The sequence below is a fragment of the Marmota marmota genome, unplaced genomic scaffold (genome assembly GCF_001458135.2).
Source record: "Marmota marmota marmota unplaced genomic scaffold, marMar, whole genome shotgun sequence".
Taxonomy (NCBI): domain Eukaryota; kingdom Metazoa; phylum Chordata; class Mammalia; order Rodentia; family Sciuridae; genus Marmota; species Marmota marmota.
The window spans coordinates 30309055-30329112 of NW_026000241.1; the positions used below are offsets into that span (position 1 = coordinate 30309055).

The 20058-nt window shown below is 34.0% G+C and overlaps 1 protein-coding gene across 4 annotated transcripts in view; it reads left to right on the forward strand.

Moving 5' to 3' along the window:
* LOC107145563 (gamma-aminobutyric acid receptor-associated protein-like 1) overlaps positions 1–4664 on the forward strand; it is a 44250-nt gene extending 39586 nt beyond the window's left edge. For all 4 annotated transcript variants that reach the window (XM_048795437.1, XM_015489576.2, XM_048795434.1 and 1 more), the window contains 5 exons: positions 1057–1161; positions 1493–1531; positions 2056–2204; positions 3027–3127; positions 4412–4664. Coding sequence is in view for 3 of the 4 variants with exons in the window: in XM_015489576.2 (XP_015345062.1) it covers positions 1057–1161; positions 1493–1531; positions 2056–2204; positions 3027–3127; positions 4412–4547 (530 nt within the window). In the remaining variant the exon portion in view is untranslated. The remainder of the gene's footprint in view (positions 1–1056; positions 1162–1492; positions 1532–2055; positions 2205–3026; positions 3128–4411) is intronic.
* Positions 4665–20058: the final 15394 nt, after the last annotated feature.

Genomic DNA, 20058 nt, shown 5'->3' on the forward strand with positions numbered 1-20058 from the left:
GTAACCAGACTAAGTCTCCTAACCTATCATTAACCTTTAAGTTTTAAAGTACACCTGCACTTTTATTTCTAATCTAAAATTCCCATCTAAAAAAGTCCCCTTAAGTCTTACACTTAAAATATCCTAAAGTTTATAAGCCATTCTTAAAGCATATCAGAAACCCATACAGCTAAAAACTTAAGAATTCTAAACCCAAGAATCTAAATAGAATAATATTTCTAACATTATTCTAAAAATATGTCTTATAAAGCTACTTTAATTAATTCCTAAATTTATTCTCATAAAACTGGTTGAGCTACTTTCTCAAAGAGTTTCTTTGTTTCTCAGTCAAGGTGCACTAGTTCTTATATCTTTATAATCTTTCTCAATAAAAAGTAAGTTCTAAACATCAGTCCACTTTCCACCAATATTAAGTATGCTCATCATAAATCCCTATGTGAAGTAAAAAAGGGTTTATAGAAATGAAAAGAATGTATCCTTATATGTCTTGACTTTCCTAAGTGTATAACATAATTTTCCTAAATCAAGAATAAAACTACATATGGTGGGTTTTGTATAATGATTAGGTTTTCTAAAAGGCCGGAAATATGGGCTTAGGTTCTAGTTGATTTTAATCAATGTGGTGCCTAAAATTCTTGTGACCTTTCAGAGAATGATTGCTGTCCATTATCAATTTTGTCCTCAATGTGCTGAGATAGTAGAGCAGCTTTCTACTTTGTCCTTGACATGCTGAGGGGTAGTAGAACAGCCTTCAAGGTAGTAGAACAGCCTTATGGCATTTAACATACTCATGCCTCCTGTCAAGAACATGAGCATGAAAATGAAAAGTCCCAATTACATGTAAAAGGGTCTCATGGTTTCGGTTTCCCACCAACCAGCACGGCTTTGCCAGCATTCATTCTCACTGTGGCCTTGTCAAGACAGTGGGAGAGTGGCTTTGCCAGCACTTATTTTCACTATGACCTTGTCAAGACAGTGAGAGACGGGGGTTGCTTTCACCAATTGCTCAGCACTGTTTTTATATCAAGAGTCTGCCTCTGATTTTGTTTCTTCTAGGGGGTTGCTCACCTTTTCCATGGAGGCTTATTTCTTGTGTGCTTGGTGTCATGTTCCTTCTCCTGATGGTTGCAACCATTACAGTGGCTTTTTTTACTGCAAACTGTGAGTAACCAGAGAGTCCTCTAAATTGTCTTCCCTTGGAAGCATTATTTCTTTCATATAATATGATAAGCAGAAACTAGGTTCACAATTTTACCTCATCAAAATTCTACCTTGACTGGGGTGGTAGTTCAGTGGTAGAGCATTTTCCTGGGATGTGCTAGGCCTTCCTTAGGCTCAATTCCCAGCATCAAGGGGGGGAAAAACAAAAAACTTACCTTTAAATTTTCTTTAAAATTTCTGACTTATGCTTATAGAATATAGACTTTTATTATTTCATTTTGATGTATTAATTTAAAGGAAGATCTAATTATGATATTGACTATTTTTGTAGCATTTTCTGAAAGAACATCTTCCTCAATGCAACAAAAAGGTAGGCAATGATTTTATAGCTTGGCTTCTTATACTGATTTAAGAAGAAAATACTTTTATTATTTGTATTAGTTCCATAAACATAGAGCCTTTATAGCAAGGTACTACAATATGTACTTACAGAAGTTATAAAATATAGTCCCCCAAACAACTTTAAGAGATAGAAGTTTATGTAACTTTCAAATAAATTCATTTGAGAAATTCTTGTGAGATCTCATAGGTTTATAGATCATAAAATTAAATAACATAAGAACAAATTTTTGAAAAGGCAGAATTTATGTTGAAAGGTCAAAATTTCCAGCCAAAAAAATTAATCTGGTGATGTAACATGAAGGTATTTCAGTCTCTAAATGCTATAATGATATAGAGGTAAGAAAACTAATGGTTCAGCTATTTTTATCATCTTTACGTAAGATTCCTATGCTATCATAAAGTGTATATTTATAAGGTGTGTTTTTAACAAATAATAAACAAAATCAGAGTTTGTGTATCTTCTCAGTGCAATGACAAAGAATCTTTGCCTAGGACCTTGCTGTCATCCTTGTCCAAAGAATTGGGTCTGGTTCCGATGCAATTGTTATTACTTCTCCAAGGAACAGTTATCTTGGAGGGAGAGTCAAAATGTCTGCTTATCTCTAAATTCCAGCCTCCTAAAGATAAACAGAGATGAGATGGTGAGTTTTTACCGAGTGTCATAATAATATGAGAGATATATGAGATTGATTAACTAGATTGAACTGAGGAATCTTTAACATTTGCCCAAATTCAGCACTAGACCAATAGCTGAAGGATAATACTCATTTATCTTTTGTTTCCATTTTCACATGCAAAATATAGGTCTATGTGGTGGGTAAAAAAAAAGAAAAATATTTTGAAATAATATTTGATATTACCTTTATAAAAAATTATAAATAATAAATCCAGAGAGAGCCAGATATTATAAGGAATACCTCAGTCAAAGAAAAGGAACCTGGTATATCCCAGCAGTAATAGAGTATAGCCTTTGTAGCTCCAAATCTAATACCATTGTGTGACCAGTACATCCGAATCTGGAACACTATGTGAGAAGATGGAGAATGGGTCCTAAATGTGCATCAGCATTGAAGTAAAGGTCCCATTGTGTCAGTTTTCCTAATAGAGAAGATCCTTTTTATTATGCACCCAAAGAGGTAGATAATGGGGGTAAAATTAATCTCCAAGAAATCTGTGATGGTTTTGTTCTTTTAAAAAGCTCACTCCTTTCTTCTTCAAACCAACACTATTATTTTTACTCAAAAAAATTTATTTATTTTCTGTATCTCCCATAAAATGAGGATGTTGTGTTTTTCACTGCTACTCATCAGCATCTAAAATAGTCTTGTACTACAGGATACATTAATGATTTTGTGGGCTGGAGGAATTGAATAAATATACATATGATGTTGAATTTTTTTTAAAGGTTCTTTCATGCAGTTGATGAAAAAATAATAATTTGTGTATTTTTTTCTTACCACCAGAATTTCTTCTCTTTGAACTCTTTCTTTTGGATTGGAGCCTACTATAATGAAATTTTCCATCAGTGGGTATGGGAAAATGATTCAGCTCTGCCCCCTTATTTGTAAGTATCTACCTGACATAAAGGGCTTACTTTAAGTATAATGTTTGCCTCAAGGAACTGCATTTATCAAAAAGAACATTAATGAAGGATACCTGGGCCTTAATTTCAAGGACATTTGAGTAACAGAGGAAAGAAACAGTGATTTGAAACCAATCTTATATACAGAATTGTAGATTCTAGAAGTAACTAACATTTAATTCCTTAATCTGCTCTCCCTGAGAATCTTTCTTATAAACCACATTCGTTTTCTAGTGCTTCCATAACCAAGTACCACAGAGTGGGTAGTATAAACGGAGGACACATATTCTCTCAGAGGCTGAGATCAAGATGTCAGCAGGTTGATTTCTTCTGAGGTCTCTCTTCCTTGACTTTCAGACAGCCATCTTCTCCCTATATCTTTGCACTATGCCCAGGTTTCCTTCTCTTGTGACACCAGTCATATTGAATTAGGGTTCATCATAATTATTTCATTTTACATCACCCATTCAAAGACCCTATCTCCAAACTTTCTGAGGATCTGAACATTTGAGTTTTGGGGAAATGCAGTTCAATCCATAATACATTGCCCTCTGACTCCCCAAACTTTCCATCTTTCTCATATGCAAAATACATTCTCAACAACTCCAAAGGTCTTCAATCATTTCAGCATCAACTCTAAGTCTACAATCTCATCTAACTGTCATCAAAATCAGAGCTGGTACATGAATCATTCTGTGGCAAAATTCCTCTCTTGCTGAGAATTTAGGAAACCAAATAATTTATTGTATCTTAGGACATAAGGGTGGGACAAAAATAGGACAAATATTTCCATTCCAAAAGGAAAAATCAGACAGAATAAAGGGGTCATAATGAATCCCAAGTAAGTCTGAAATTTATTAGGGAAAAGTCCATTAAATTTTAAGATTCAAGAATAATTCTTTTTGATTCATTGCAGTATTCTATCCTCTGGCCCCACCAGAATGGTGGCCGTGAACCCTTGACCCTCCATGGTGGTATCCTAGACTGATGTAGTTGAGGAGATGGCCCTTCCCTTTGAAACTGAGGCAGTTTCCCTTTCTCTGGAGCCAGGGAGGAGATAGCCCACTCCTGGGCCTGTTCCTCTATAATCTATCAACTTTTCAAGTTACTAAAATTTTACTTGTATGTGCCACTAAGTGACAGAAATTAAATTTTGTTAAATTACATAAAAATCGTAATTTTAAAATTTGCATAAAACAAAAGTTGTATATTCCCTTTGAGATTGTATAGAATTCCATTATAACTGTGATATTTCTTCTGTTTTAGGTTTCAGCTTCCTAGACCTCAGATGCAACAAGCCTGTCTATCTTACAAATCAAAAGAAATTTATTTTTCTGAAACATGTAAAGAGAAACAAGGCTACATTTGTAAGAAGCACCTTATTTATCCTACAATGTCATAGTAGAGATGAAAGTTACTTTTTTTAATCCCATGTCCTGACAGCACTGCCAAGCTTTATACATAAAATAATGTAAATTTATATCTTTGATATAATAAAAATGATATCTATACAAATACATTCCAGTGTCACTAAAGTATACTATAATTTTGTTGAGCAGATAGTTTTATTTACATGACTTTTCATGAAATAACACTGATAGTATTTAGGAGAATATTCATTTTATGAAACTTATAATAAATGATTTCTGAATTAAGCAGTGAGATAAGGCCCCTGAGATACGGTTAGAATGTTGAATAGTAAAGATCCTATGTTATATATAGTTATATGATTGTTACTATCATTGTACATCGTGTGTGTGTGTGTGTATGTGTGTGTACATACATGCATGGCCTATAAAATTATTAAAATTTAGTGTTAAGCAATAGCAAAGATTTTATATGGAAAGAAAAACTGTATGATTACAAAAGAAATAGAATGGTTTCATAAATTTTGCAGATTAGTTTTTCATCTTATTACAATATAAATGTCCAATTAGAACAACAATATTTTCAGATATCTCTAGGCACATGGAGATAACTAGAGACACAAGCACAAATTTGAGTGATACAGAAGGCTTTGGTTTAAAATCCCAATTGTAAAATTTCTATTTCTTTAAATTGTTCTGTTAGATAAGCATCTTTAAAAGATATGAAATAAACAATTATTTACTTCTGGGCTGGGGATGTGGCTCAAGCGGTAGTGCGCTCGCCTGGCATGCGTGCGGCCCAGGTTCGATCCTCAGCACCACATACAAAAAACGAAGATGTTGTGTCTGCCAAAAACTAAAAAATAAATATTAAAAAATTAAAAAAAAAAACAATTATTTACTTCAATTTAATCATTTTGATGGTTTTAGAGTTACTAAAATAATAAGGATAACAATTTGGCACTTATGTTTTCTTCATTTCTCTAAACTTCTGTGGCTTCTATACATACTGACATAGTAACCATCCTTCTTTGTTATTCCATAAGACTGGTAAAATTATATTAACAGAAAAAAATATGTATTTTACTAGTGCATCTATTCTACTTCAACAGAAATAATGTGATCAAGACACAAGAATCAGATACTGAACCTAGGCTTAGTGCAAAGTATTAGCTATTTCCCCTTCACCATACCTAGTTTATTAGATATGGCAGCACTCAGAAGAAAATCCCAGGTAAAAAGGATCTCATGGAAAATAATTCTAGTATGTACCATCCAATCAATGCTTTATGGCCCTCATGTTATTTTCTTTGACTTTTCTTCTTCTTTCTTATTCTTTTGGTGAGTAAATATCACCATGGTTATGATTTTTGGTGGTGTCTCCTGTGGTCACACTTGCTGGAATGGTAACACAAATATTATAGCTAAAGCGATAGTGATTGGCCACATCCATACTTGTGAACTTTACTTTTGGTCCCCTTCTTTCCTCTCTGAGCTACATCCTCTGCTCCTTGGTCAGGTACAATGCTTTGATTCCCAATATCGTTTGCAGTGGCATCTTGTTTGTCAAACATGATATTCCTTCTGCCCACTACCCTCTACTTTGTCCCCAAGATTATACAGTCACATCAAAGCTAGTGTAGGTGTGAACTTTTACTTCAAGTGGCAGTGACTCTGTGTTTGGAAATATTCTGTTGTGTACAGGGTGATGTGTCAGCCACACCTGTTATACACGTGGAGTATACTGAGCTGGCGACTGTGGTCGCACAGGAACAGTAGGCCAGGATCATATCAGAATCCAGAGATTTCCCCTAATCTCTCCACTTACTGTAACTAATAAATAATGGTCTCTGTTCCATAAGTATGTATATATGTGTGTGTATACATATGTATGCTCATTTATTAATTAACCCCTTCATTTAATGCATTCACATATTCATTCTTTAAAAAATAATTACTTTGAAAGTCACTGGAGCTTAGACACAATTTGAAGATTATGAATATAAAAGAAAATAAGAAGGATCAAATCCTGGCTATCATGTTACTTTTTCTGGCAGGCCTAACAGAGATAGATAACCACCAGACAAGCACTGTGGCAGAGTCAGTGTTCAATAGTATATATGTATATTTTCCTTTTGTCTTCCCCTTCTCTAGACACATGGAGCTGTAGTGATAGAAATTCAATTTTGTTGCACAATAGAGGTTGCAGCAATTTCTTAATTTGAGCATGCTTATGCCTTATTGTGTGCTTGTTTTAGATGCTAGGCCTGCCATAACTGTATAAAGCTTTGCTTTATAATAAATATAGCTAGGTTTTGTAATGATTAAAAGCCTTGGAGTGAGATGGTATCTTAGAGTAGTTTTAATTTGTATTTCTCTGATTGCTAGAGATGATGAACATTTTTTCGTATATTTGTTGATTGATTGTATATCCTCTTCTGAGAAGTGTCTGTTCAGGTCCTTGGCCCATTTATTGATTGGGTTATTTGTGATTTTTTTTTTGGTGTTTAGCTTTTTGAGTTCTTTGTATACCCTAGAGATTAGAGCTCTATCTGATGTGTGAGGGGTAAAAATTTGTTCCCAGGATGTAGGCTCCCTATTCACCTCAGATATTATTTCTCTTGCTGAGAAAAAACTTTTTAGCTTGAATTCATCCCATTTGTTGATTCTTGGTTTTAATTCTTGTGCTATAGGTGTCTTATTAAGGAACTTGGGGCCTAACCCCACGTGATGGAGATTAGGGCCAACTTTTTCTTCTATTAGACACAGAGTCTCTGGTTTGATTCCTAGATCCTTGATCCATTTTGAGTTAACTTTTGTGCATGGTGAGAGATAGGGATTCAATTTCATTTTGTTGTATATGGATTTCCAGTTCTCCCAGCACCATTTGTTGAAGTTGCTATCCTTTCTCCATTGTATGCTTTTAGCATCTTTGTCTAATATAAGGTAGTTGTGGGGGGAAAAGATACACTCATACACTTCTGGTGGGACTGCAAATTGGTGCAGCCAATTTGGAAAGCAGTATGGAAATTCCTTGGAAAGCTGTGAATGGAACCACCATTTGACCCAGCTATTCCTCTTCTTGGACTATATACTATAGCAGCACAATTCACAATAGCTAGACTGTGGAGCCAGCCTAGATGCCCTTCAATGGATGAATGGATTAAAAAATGTGGCATATGTACATAATGGAATATTACTCAGCACTAAAAAATAATAAGATCATGGCATTTGCAGGGAAATGGATGGCATTAGAGCAGATTATGCTAAGTGAGGTTAGCCAATCCCAAAAAAACAAATGCCGAATGTCTTCTCTGATATAAGGGGGTGTCTCAAAATGGGGTAGGGAAGAAGAGCATGGGAAGAAGATTACCTCTACATAGGGAAGAAGGGTGGGAGGGAAAGGAAGGGAGAAAGGGAATTGCATGGATGGTGGAAGGAGACCCTCATTGTTATACAAAATACATGAGTGAAGATGTGAGGAAAAAAAAAGAATAGTGTTACCCTAGATTAGGTAGAGAGAAGTGAAGGGAGGGGAGGGGAGAGGTTGGGGAGATAGGAAGGATAGTAGAATGAAACAGACATTATTAGTACTGTGTGTATATATGTGAATGCATGACCAATGTGATTCTGCAACCTGTATAATCAGAAAAATGAGGTATTATATCCCATCTATTTCAAATGTATGATATGTCAAGGTCATTGTACTGTCATGGGTAACTAATTAAAACAAATTTTAAAAAAAACTTAAAAAAAAGCCTTGGAGAGACTACACCTAAAGTAATGAATGTCCAGTACAGGGCACGTGTTTGAAGTTAGATTAGAGAGCCATTGGGATAGATGGATAGGATAAGATTAGTAGCTATTAAATGAGAATTCTTTATAATTTCATGCATGGTAGACAATATGTATTTATTGGTGTTCATTAAATAAGTAACATGCATAAATGCAAATCACTCAATTTTCTCACTCCATGTTCATACTTCTTACTGATAAATTGCAAAAATGTTATGCAAATCATGAGAGAATTTGCCCTCAGTGTTTTGTGACACAATAAGCATACAATATATCAGAAGTATTTATTCCAATAGCCTCTTTAGCAAATAGAGGCCAAATTGGCATTTTATGTACAAATATCTTTCCACAGGAAGATGTGATTTTCCATATCTTAATGTCAGATGTAAATTTTTGTCACCAGCATCACCATAGACCGGAGCTGACAATAAAGTTTTTATTCCTTTGGTTTATATTCATAAGAAATTTATAAGGTCCAAAGAACTGTTTTCTTGTAAAGGTACATAAACTTTAAGAATAATATAAATATGATAGATACATCTAATTTAGGATTCTTGGTAAAATCTTGGTCATTCTTGGTATATAGCCATATTTTATAAGGAAGCACTTCTGGGATTAGAATATAAATTTCTTAGTAACAATTTTAGGTGTATTCCAGAAAACATGAGCTAAATGAATACTTGCATCTTAATGTGGGCTCCATGGAAGATTTAGTGTTTCTCCCCAACCTCTGTGGCTTGCCCATTTGTCTATTTGCATGTGCTTTGCTCAGTTATTTTTTCCTCATTCATGATTTAAAATTTTATTGTCACACCTCACCCCTGGCTCACTTTTGTTTTACATTTCTAGTGCTTTATTTTTATCCAATAAACTTTTTAAACTTTTTGTGTGTGTGTTTTTATTGTCCATGTAATAAAATAAATATATTTCTTTCTTTTGTATCTGTAGTATCCAGAAGAATGTCAGTCACTTAGCAAATACCCAGTAATTTTTTCTAACTAAAGAAATCTATTTTAGCCTGAAATATTTTTAGAACAAGTGTTAATGCTAAACATTTTAATAATCTAATTATACAATATTTCTTAAAACTTGATTTTAAAAATGTTGAGTTAAGTAATTCTAATATCAGCGCTTTACTTTCCCATTAAAGATGCTTCTGCTTTATATCAATGAAAATCTTATCATTTTATTGTAAGGGAAAATATTATTTTGTTAATACAGTATTGAAGGGGAGAGAAAATCATTCAAATGATCTCTAAAGGTGGTTTCAAAACATTTAGCATATCATTTTAAAGATATGACTAGTAAATTGCAAAAATGTAACACTCTTCGGAGATGCCTCCACATGTTAATTAATATTCATACAATTTTCCATAGTGAATAACAACACCCAACACTTACTTTCACTTCATGTCAACCACTGGAAATAGTAAGAGAATTAACCCTCATTTCAAGCACTTGGATAAAGTAAACAAGGTGCAGGCTATTTCTTTCTCTTTCAGTTTTCAGGACTCTGAAGGATTTTCTAATAGGGAAAAAAATTATTAAAATGTGCTATAAAATTTAGCATATATGAGAAAAATTTTTTGACTATTCTAAAATAGCAAGGTAAAAATAGCAAGTGTCTTAATACCATCAGGAAAGGTTTTCTCAACCAAGACATGACTAATATTTCCCACTTTGTCTCAAGAAGCTGACTTAAACTACATCTTTTATCTCTGAACTTGAGCATGTTGTTTGCAGCTTTATTAGGTTCTTAATAAAATTGTGCTGTAATTATATAAAACTGATATTAGAGATATTTAACCAAGAAATAATATGTATTCACATCATTTTCCCGTTAGTGTCTGCTTAGACCATTGTAAACAAGATAGCCACATATAGTCAATAGTAAATAAACTTTAGCTGCTACAATCAGTTATAATGCTTATTTCTCACATTTATATCTTTCTGGTTAGAGTCCTTATCTCTCCTACCACATATACATGCACACACACTCTCACACACCAAAAAATACTTTAAAAAAAAGAAGGAACAAGATAGAATTTTTTTCTCCAACCATGAAACCTAACTTCAAATAAGTGTAAATAAATTCTATAAAGGACCATATGTAATATGAATTGTAATGCACTCTGCTGTCATACATAACAAATTAGAATAAAAAAATTTAATTTTCAAAACTAAAATAGAAAGGTGTGATATAAAAAAAGAAAGAAAGAAAAAGAAAGAAAGAAAGAGAAAGAAAGAAAGAAAGAAAGAAAAATACCCAAGTGTCTGTGTTCAAGGAAAAAAAAAAAAAGAATCATACACTCCTGTGGCTTATATCTTCCTCAGTGAATTATTTTATATCCTGAAGTATCATAAATTTCAGTAACAGACACTGGTATATTTAGATAGATCCTTTTTAAAATTAAATTATATTTCTTAGGAGACAGAGGCATGAAACTGGAAAACAGAAAATACAGCATATATCTTAAAGCTTACTAGGACTTTAAATACCACTACTAGGTTATGCAAATTTTTGTCACTAATTAGTTTATCTGCTTAAATCTTGATTTTTTTTCAGTAAGAAAAACTAGACAACATACTTCAGTTTATGTAGATGCTTTATATATGTACACATATGTGCAGATATCATAATAAACATATTCCACATATCTATAGTTATTTACATGTTTAAATTTAAATGAAGATCAAAAAATTCCAGGATTATTAAGGAAAAATAAAATATAATTTTCTTACAATTATGTAAATTAGTCTCTACTTTTTGATTTAGAAGAGGAAGACAAAATTTAGTGAGACTCAGTTCAGCCATTCCCAGCTCAGTTGACTTTGAGTTTATCTCCTTGATAATCCTATCTTCAACTATGAAATTCAAGAAATAAAACTATCAATATTCTAGGGTTTCTAAACATTAGATAAGTCTTGCAAATAATGTAACACTAAGCCCAGCAGAGAGTAAACACAAAAGTTGTTAACAGTAACAAAGTAGAACACTTCACTATTAAAGCATTAGAAGGTAAATTTTAAAATCTTAACAATAGTCTTTCATATGGAATTTTTCTCATTTTTGCCTCAGGCTACTGAAGCTTGGAAATGTGCAAAATTTTTAACACTCATTGACATCTTAAAAAGTTAAAAGGTGTTCTCTTTAGATGACAGGTTTTCACTGATCTGATTCTGAATTTCCTGTTTGGGTGCTGGTGTGTCTTATTATTCTTAGGGAATCTTTTTTACTTCTTATGTCGCTGTTTCTTCTTGCCCATTTCATCAGCAGATGACTATGGAGCTCGGCAATGCACACATTTTTGCCTAAAAGCCAAGAAAGGGGCTCGGTGCCATTTCACAGATACTTAGTCACAGTGCTTGAACTCTAGAGTTCAAGAACAGACCAATCTGACAACTTCGGTATGCTATTTCAGTTTGAGAACCCAAAGGCCTACCCACAGGCTCACCACAGAGAAGCTATCAGCAACTACACAGGAGGTGACATGCCTCAGCCACAGCTGAGCTCTGCAGCTTTTTCCTGAGGTTCTTAAACTTTGCTGAGTCCCATGTGGCCCACTAACCTGTTATTTTGAAAAAAAAAAAAAGATATATGTTAGCCCTGAAAGTAAGAGGTGTTGAAAAAAGTGATGTTTTCTCCACTCAGCTTTATAAATCCCTTCCTAGTAATTTCCTGAGCAATCAGGGAGCCAATATGTTTTCAAAATATATCTGGCCAATTGTGTCACCATTATTTGGACACTTACGTGTAGACATCACTACTTTGTAAAAAAGATATCAGGCAGCATCTAGTGCTCAGAGAGATCTACATGTATACAGAACTTGCACCTTGTTATTTCTTTCATTTGACTCTGAGAAAGCTATTCCAGAGATAGATGCAAATTTGGTTGCTGCTTTGGTTTCACTTGTTTTTTGTTGTAATCTGCTTATTTCCTCTGGTGAGAAGTGGGTCTCTTGGTACTTTTAACTTAACATAGTTGCAGAAGGGAAATTTTTCCTTTTGTAATGTCTTTGGTCAATATCTTTGAGTGAATTCATAACTATCAGTTAATATTGAAACTGTAAAATGATAACATAATCATAAAGACAAGGGAGTATCCAAACCCAAAGTATAACTGCAAAGCCATTGGTGAACATATCAGAGACTGAATTAAAACATGGCATTGCCTAAGAACTGAAAATCAGCATTTCTACCCTGATAAATATCTCTTTACTTAAACTGGGGCTACAGTGGCCATTTCTATTCCTAGAGAAGCCAGAGCAAGACCCATACAGCACACTCCTAGCTGATTCTTGAAATGTTTGGGGCTGAAACTGAATGACCAATATGAAATGGACTATTTAATTTGAAATGATGTCAAAATATTTAACTCTAAGAAGAATATTAAAAGGCATATAAATAATTTCCTATTTCTAGGTATATTTGTATGATCTTTTTTTCATTTTAGAAAGTATTAGAAATTGATATCAATTTCCATGCGTGTCTGAGTTTGTAAGGATGAACCCAACTGCTTTGTATAAACATAAAAATCTAGTTTAAAAAAGAAAGTATTAAACATGAAATTCATCATGTATTAATTTCTTTATCAGTAAATTATATGAACATCAAATATTTCATTAAGAGACACATACATGTGTTTATATATGTATGTGTGTACATATGTACACATTTGCATACACACACAAATATATTGAAATAAAATGCAACACAAGCACTGGAAGTGGAATGTAATATGTTAAAAATTATCCTATACTGAACCAAACAAGTGTTTAATTTCTCCCCTATTGCACCAAATCATTAATATGAAAATTGGTAAATAAGAGTTTTAATATTTATCCTCTTTTCTATACTAAACATATTTCAAAGTGACAAAATAATTGGTAACAATTTTTCACCCCATTTACACATGTACGTAGTACAGAAAGCACCCTAGACTTTGTCACAACTTTTTCTCACTCTATATTCATTTCAACATAGAAGTTAAAAAAAAAAAACAGAAGTTAACAGATGTACTGTTATTTCCTTGGTATTAGCAATAGCTATCCTCATTTTCCTTTGCTTCTTATGTTACAATTTCGTGGCTGGTTTTCTCATTGAGGTCAAATTCTGTTATATTATTTAATATAAGATTTACTCTACATCAGAGATGGTAGATGCTATTTCTGGATCAAAGCTCATGGAGGTCATTGTAATATAACTTGTACTTGCTGAATCTAGATGCGAAGACTTCTCAACACAATATACTCACACGTGTACTCCTCATTCTCATCTTTTCCCAGTTACTATGCTTCACAATAAACTTGTACATGTAGATTAGTGAAAGACTTATTCAGAAAGACCAATTCTTAGAAAAAAATTACTAAAGAAAAACAAAACAGACACAAAAATGTATTAACAGTCATTACCAATTTGCTTAAGTTTATCCTCACAGAAGTTCAGTGCCTCAAAATTTTCTTTAGATAATCTTGCTATCCCATTTTGTTTTGCATGAAGTTGGCCTCACTCCAATGCACAAACAGGGGCCCACATGATTTAAGCTAATCAGTTTTTACTATCCACTGACTAAAGTGGTTTCTATCTATTCTTACTCAAGATCAACGTGATAGAATGGAGTTCTTCAATGAATCACAGGAACCAAAGCAAAATAATCTAGCCACAAAGGAGTTCACATTATATTGTTCTAGTTCCATACATTTCAAAAGTAGGCAAACTAAACTGCAGTACTAGAGGCTAAGACGGTGCTGATGCCTGGAAATACAAAGAGGGTAGTCATTGAAAGGTTAAATGAGATTTCTAGGGAGCTCTCAAAGTGTTCTGTTTCTGAAATTATGACCGTTAAATGATTGATTTATGTATTTATATATATGAATATGTATATAACATATATATCTGTCCTTCAAAATGGTAAAAAGAAAGATTGTAGTTTGTTGAATTTTGTTTCTCTCTCTTAGGTCTTCAAATCAGATGGGACAGTTACCTGTAATTCATTTCATAATAATCACATCTGTATTTCCAAGTCTTATTTATTCTCTAAGATCATGATCAAAGTTCAATTCCACATGAGTTCTTTCTTCATTTCAATCTGATGTTGTCTCTCCCTCTCTATGACCCTGTTCTGGTAAAGAGTACATGGGGAACAGATCCATGGGTTACCTCCTAATTACTAAAACAAAACTTTTGATTGAGAACTAAACCCTCTGTGATTCTCCACATTCTAGTCTATTTCATCTAGAGAGTAGATATGAGTCAGTATGTTCTCAAACTAAGTATACCACAGTGTTCTTTGGGAATTCATGAGAAATACTTCAAAATTAAGATAAACACTTTGAATTTGATTGTTTAGTCACTAAATGGACTTTTTTTCCTTTTTCTAAATTTTTTTATTTGTGTATGACAGTGGAATGCATTACAATTCTTATTACACAAATATAGCACAATCTTTTATATCTCTGGTTCTATACAAAGTATATTCATACCAATTTGTGTCTTCATCCATGTACTTTAGATAATAATATTCGTCACATTCCATCATCATTTCTAACCCCATAACCCCTCACTTCCCCTCCCACCCCTCTTCCCTATCTAGATTTTGTCTATTCCTCCCACGCCCCGCCACTCCCTACCTTACTATGAATCAGCCTCCTTGTATCAGAGAAAACATTTGGCATTTTTTGGGGGGGATTGGCTAACTTCACTAAGCATTATCTTCTCTAACTCCATCCATTTACCTGCAACTGCCATGATTTTATTCTCTTTTATTGCTGAGTAATATTTCATTGTGTATATATGCCATTTTTTTAATCCATTCATCTATTGAAGGGCATCTAGGTTGGTTCCACAGTTTAGCTATTGTGAATTGTGCTGCTATAAACATTGATGTGGCTGTGTCCCTATATTATGATGTTTTTAAATCCTTTGGGTATAGACCCAGGAGAGGGATAGCTGGGTCAAATGGTGGTTCCATTCCCAATTTTCCAAGAAATCTCCATACTGCTTTCCATATTGGCTGCACCAATTTGCAGTCCCACCAGCAGTCTATGAATGTACTTTTTTCCCCACATCTTCACCAACACTTTCTGTTGTTTGTCTTCATAATAGCTGCCATTCTGACTGAAGTGAAATAAAATCTTAGAGTAGTTTTGATTTGCATTTCTCTAATTGCTAGCAATGATAAACATTTTTTTATATATATATTTGTTGATTGATTGTATATCATCTTCTGAGAAGTGTCTGTTCAGGTCCTTGGCCCATTTATTGATTGGGTTTTGGGGGTTTTTTTTGGTGCTTAGCTTTTTGAGTTTTTTATATACCCTAGAGGTTAGTGCTCTATCTGATGTGTGAGGGATAGAGATTTGCTCCCAAGATGTAGGTTCTCTATTCACCTCACAAATTGTTTCTTTTGCTGAGAAGAAACTTTTTAGTTTGAGTCCATCCCATTTATTGATTCTTGATTTTAATTCTTGCACCAAAGGGGTCTTATTAAGAAAGTTGGGCCTAATACCACATAATGGAGATTAGGGCCTAGTTTTTCTTCTATTAGACGCAGAGTCTCTGGTTTTATTCCTAGGTCCTTGATCCATTTTAAATTGAGTTTTGTGCATGGTGAGTGATCGGGGTTTAATTTTATTTTATTGCATATGGATTTCCAGTTTTTCCAGCACCATTTTAAGAGGCTATGTTTTCTTCAATGAATGTTTTAGCACCTTTATCTAATATAAGATAATAGTAATTTTGTGGATTCTATACCTAGAACACCCTAAAAATTCCACCAGAAAACTTCTAGAACTAGTAAATGAATTCAGCAAAGTAGCAGGATAGAAAATCAACACCCATAAATCAAGTGCATTTCTATATATCAGTGGCAAGTCCTCAGAAAGGGAAATAAGGAAAACACACCCCATTTACAATAGCCTTAAAAAATACTTGGAAATCAACTTAACAAAAGAGGTGAAATATCTATATAATGAAAATTACAGAACCCTAAAGAAAGAAGTCAAAGAAGACCTTAGAAGATGAAAGATCTACCTTGCTCTTGGATCAGCAGAATTGATATTTTCAAAATGACCATACTACCAAAAGCACCATACAGATTCAATGCAATTTTGATCAAAATCCCAATGACATTCCTCATAAAAATAGAAAAAGCAGTCATGAAATTCATCTGGAAAAATGAGAGAGCCAGAGTAGCTAAATCAATCCTTTAGCAGGAAGACTGAAGCAGGTGGCATCACTATACCAGACCTTAAACGATACTACAGAGCAATAGTAACAAAAACAGCATGGTGTTGGCATCAAAACAGACTGGTAGACCAATGGTACAAAATAGAGGACACTGAATGGACTTTTGAACAGGTTATCTGGTTATTACTTTTACTTAAATCACTCACTATAAAACTGACATCATAAACCTTAACATATTGCATAAATATCATAAAAATCAGGTTTTTATAAATGTGAATGAAATTCAGGAAATTTATAATTACTAAAACTGATCTACTTTTACATTAGAATATAGACACCTATGCTTCCATGAAAATGAAATTATCCTAATCATGAATGAAGCATGTGTATTAATTTTCATACCTTGAGATGTGTCACTTAAAATTACATTAGGTTAATGCTTTGGCCTTTAGGTGATTAAAGATGAAATAGGCGATTATAATTTTAAAACCTAGTTTCAATGTAAAACGAGATTTCAATCTTACTGTATTATTTAACAGGCAATTCAAATATCTTGCAGTATAATAATTATAATTTATGTTTTGTTAAAAATGATGTATCTTTTGACATTACTGATAGAAGATGTGGAATAATATGAAAGACACAAACATTGAAATTGGCCCATCCTTTTAAGAAAGGTGTTTTGCTAGGGCTCCACTCAGAATCTGTGCTGTTTCGACCACGTAAACAACAGAACACGTTAAGGTCTAATCTACAGTTGCCTTCAGTTGTGATGTCCTGAAGTACTTAAATCAGCTGAAGCCTGGACACACCTGGAAATAAGTTCCTTAAATAACAAAGTTCTTCAGTTTTCTTTCAGGAAAAGAGTTCAGAATCCACTCATGCACTGTTTGGAAACAGCTTTTTAAGAATGGACAGGTACTGAAGAAGCCAGCTCATCTGGTTAAAGACGTTTTGAGGTTACAAGCACATAACTGCCCTCCAATTATGCAACCTGTGAAGAGGCATGATGACCATCTATGCCTGCACAAAATAACCCTAAAACTTGCCAGCCAATTAACAAGCAACTTCTCCCCTCTCCCTTCCTATAAATCCCACCCATTACTAAACAAAGGAGGAAGCAAATTTGAGCTTCTAGCTTCTGGTCTTTTTAATGACCATATGAAAAAGCATTTTCTTTTTGCAAAGCCTAGTGCTATAGTATTGACTGCCAAGCATGTCAGGCAGAGAAATATTAATAACTTAGGAAAGCAGCTTTGTAACACAAATCTAACTTGTCCTTTTTCCCTCCAATTAAACCAGAAAGCTCTGTCTCTAAATATTATATGCTGAATATTGTACAACTCACTTTTAATGGTAATGGTACAGAAATATCTTAAGAAATTTGGACTAACATTTTTATTTTGCATGTAATAGCATATTTTTAGTACTTCACTATAATTACATATAATAGTGGGATTCATTATGCCATACTTGTGCATGCACGTGACATATTTGATCAAACTCATTCCCCAGTATTTTTCCTTTCCTCTCCTCCCTCCCCAGTCTGCTTGCTCTACTCTAATCTCCCACCTATTATTATTATTTTTTAATTAGTGCATTATAATTATATATGTGATATATTCATACGTGGACATATTTTAGTAGACTTCATTCTCTAGTACTTCCCAGAGCCCTCCCCTCCTCCCTCTCTCTCAGTTCCCGTCCTCTATTCTACAATAGTGTATTTCTAGCATTAATAATATATTTGAGGGCATAGATGATTTGATCTCGCCATCTCATTACACAATATGCCAAGACTAGAAAATCTCCATTTTTTTTCTTGAATTCTAAGGAATGGAATTATTAAACCAGAATCATTTTTGCCCTTGAATTATTCAAGGTGCAAATCAGAAAAAAAATAAACGTCATGGTGATAGGCGTGGATTAGAAAATACCATCTCTCAAAGCATTTAGAGCATTAAAGTGATTTCAAAACTATGTGTCTTGACATCTTGAAGATTTATTTTTTGCTTAATTGTATTATCTCTCTCTCTCTCTCTCTCTCTCTCTCTCTCTCTCTCTCTCTCTTTCTCTCTTAATATACTGGGGATTGGATTGTACAACACTCTATCACTGAATTACATCCCCAGCCCTTTGTATTTTTTATTTTAAGACAGGGTCTCACTACATTGCTGGGTCTGGCCTTGAACTTGCAATCCAACTGCCTCAGTCTCTTGAGTCACTGGGATTTCAAGCATGCACTACTGTGTCCTGCTTGTCTATTTTTTTTTCATAAAGTAAACATATACATATGTTTTAGAAGTCCATAGTACAGAAGTCTTATGATGAAAATTAACAGTTCTGTTTTCCACTTGTGCTCACCTGGATCCTTCCCCCAGGTGTAGCATTTCGTTTCTGTTTTCTAGTTCTAGTCACTTTCTCTGGGAAGGTATATAAAGATACTTTATCACTTTTGCATCCAAGGGTGAATCTCATACTTCTTTTGTCTAAACAAAACAATGGCTACTTTATTCTGAATTTTTAATTTTTATTTATTTTATTTCATTTTTGGTTGCTTAAGGCTTACAACAATTCTTGAATATGTCAAGAAACAGGGGTGACTAGATGTTAAATTATATGAATGTGATTTCTTTTGAAAAGAAATTACCTCCAGATAACAAAAAAATCCCAATTAGAATATCCCCTGGAAGCAGGAAATGTGTTAGTAGTCCTCTGCAAAGAGGGTGAATTTTTTTCAGACATTTACTCAACTCCCATAATGACTACACGAAGGGAAGCACTGGCATGAGTGGCACACGAGCATCTCCCAGCGTGGCCTCTCTTCTCACAGCCTGGTTTCCTCATGTCAGTGGCACACAGTCCTGCATCTCTGATCTCTTCTTTTATCTTCCTCACCCCTCCACGGTTACACCATTATGCTTATTCTTCTTTCCCTTATTTTCAGGGAGTTTCTCTTAGTCTTAAGGGCGGGAAACACCATTTTCACACATTTCCTCCTTTCAAACATGCAACCCCACATAGTCCCTGCATTTTAGAGAAGCAAAAAAATGCTGGAGTATTTATATGTCAGGTCTGGAGAATTCCTTTGTGCGAGTACAGGAAAGATGTCAGCACAGGAGGGGAAAAGAAAGCCCCAGACTAAGAGGTGCCAAAGTACAAATTTCCTATGGATTTGAGAAGGGGCAATGATAACTTTTGCTTTGAGTTCATATGAGTGGCAGAGGTGTTTGATTTTACATATACAATTTGATGCATTACTTCTCACTAACCACATGGATACAACTTACCAGTTCTCAAGAATATAGCACAAAGGATTGAATTGTCAAATTAGACTCATAAGAGTCACCACAGATTTCACCTAATATCCAACTTTATTAATAATTTCAGGGATACAGTAATTGTCAGGTAAGGACAGAGCAGTAAGTTGTCTGGTCTGCCAATGGGCTAACTTTGGCCCTTGCTTTCTGCTTTAGAAAACACTCTGACCAGACTAACAGATAACATGAGATCACAAAATAATGGATGGCTTTATTATTTACACAAAAATAGATGCTTTGGTC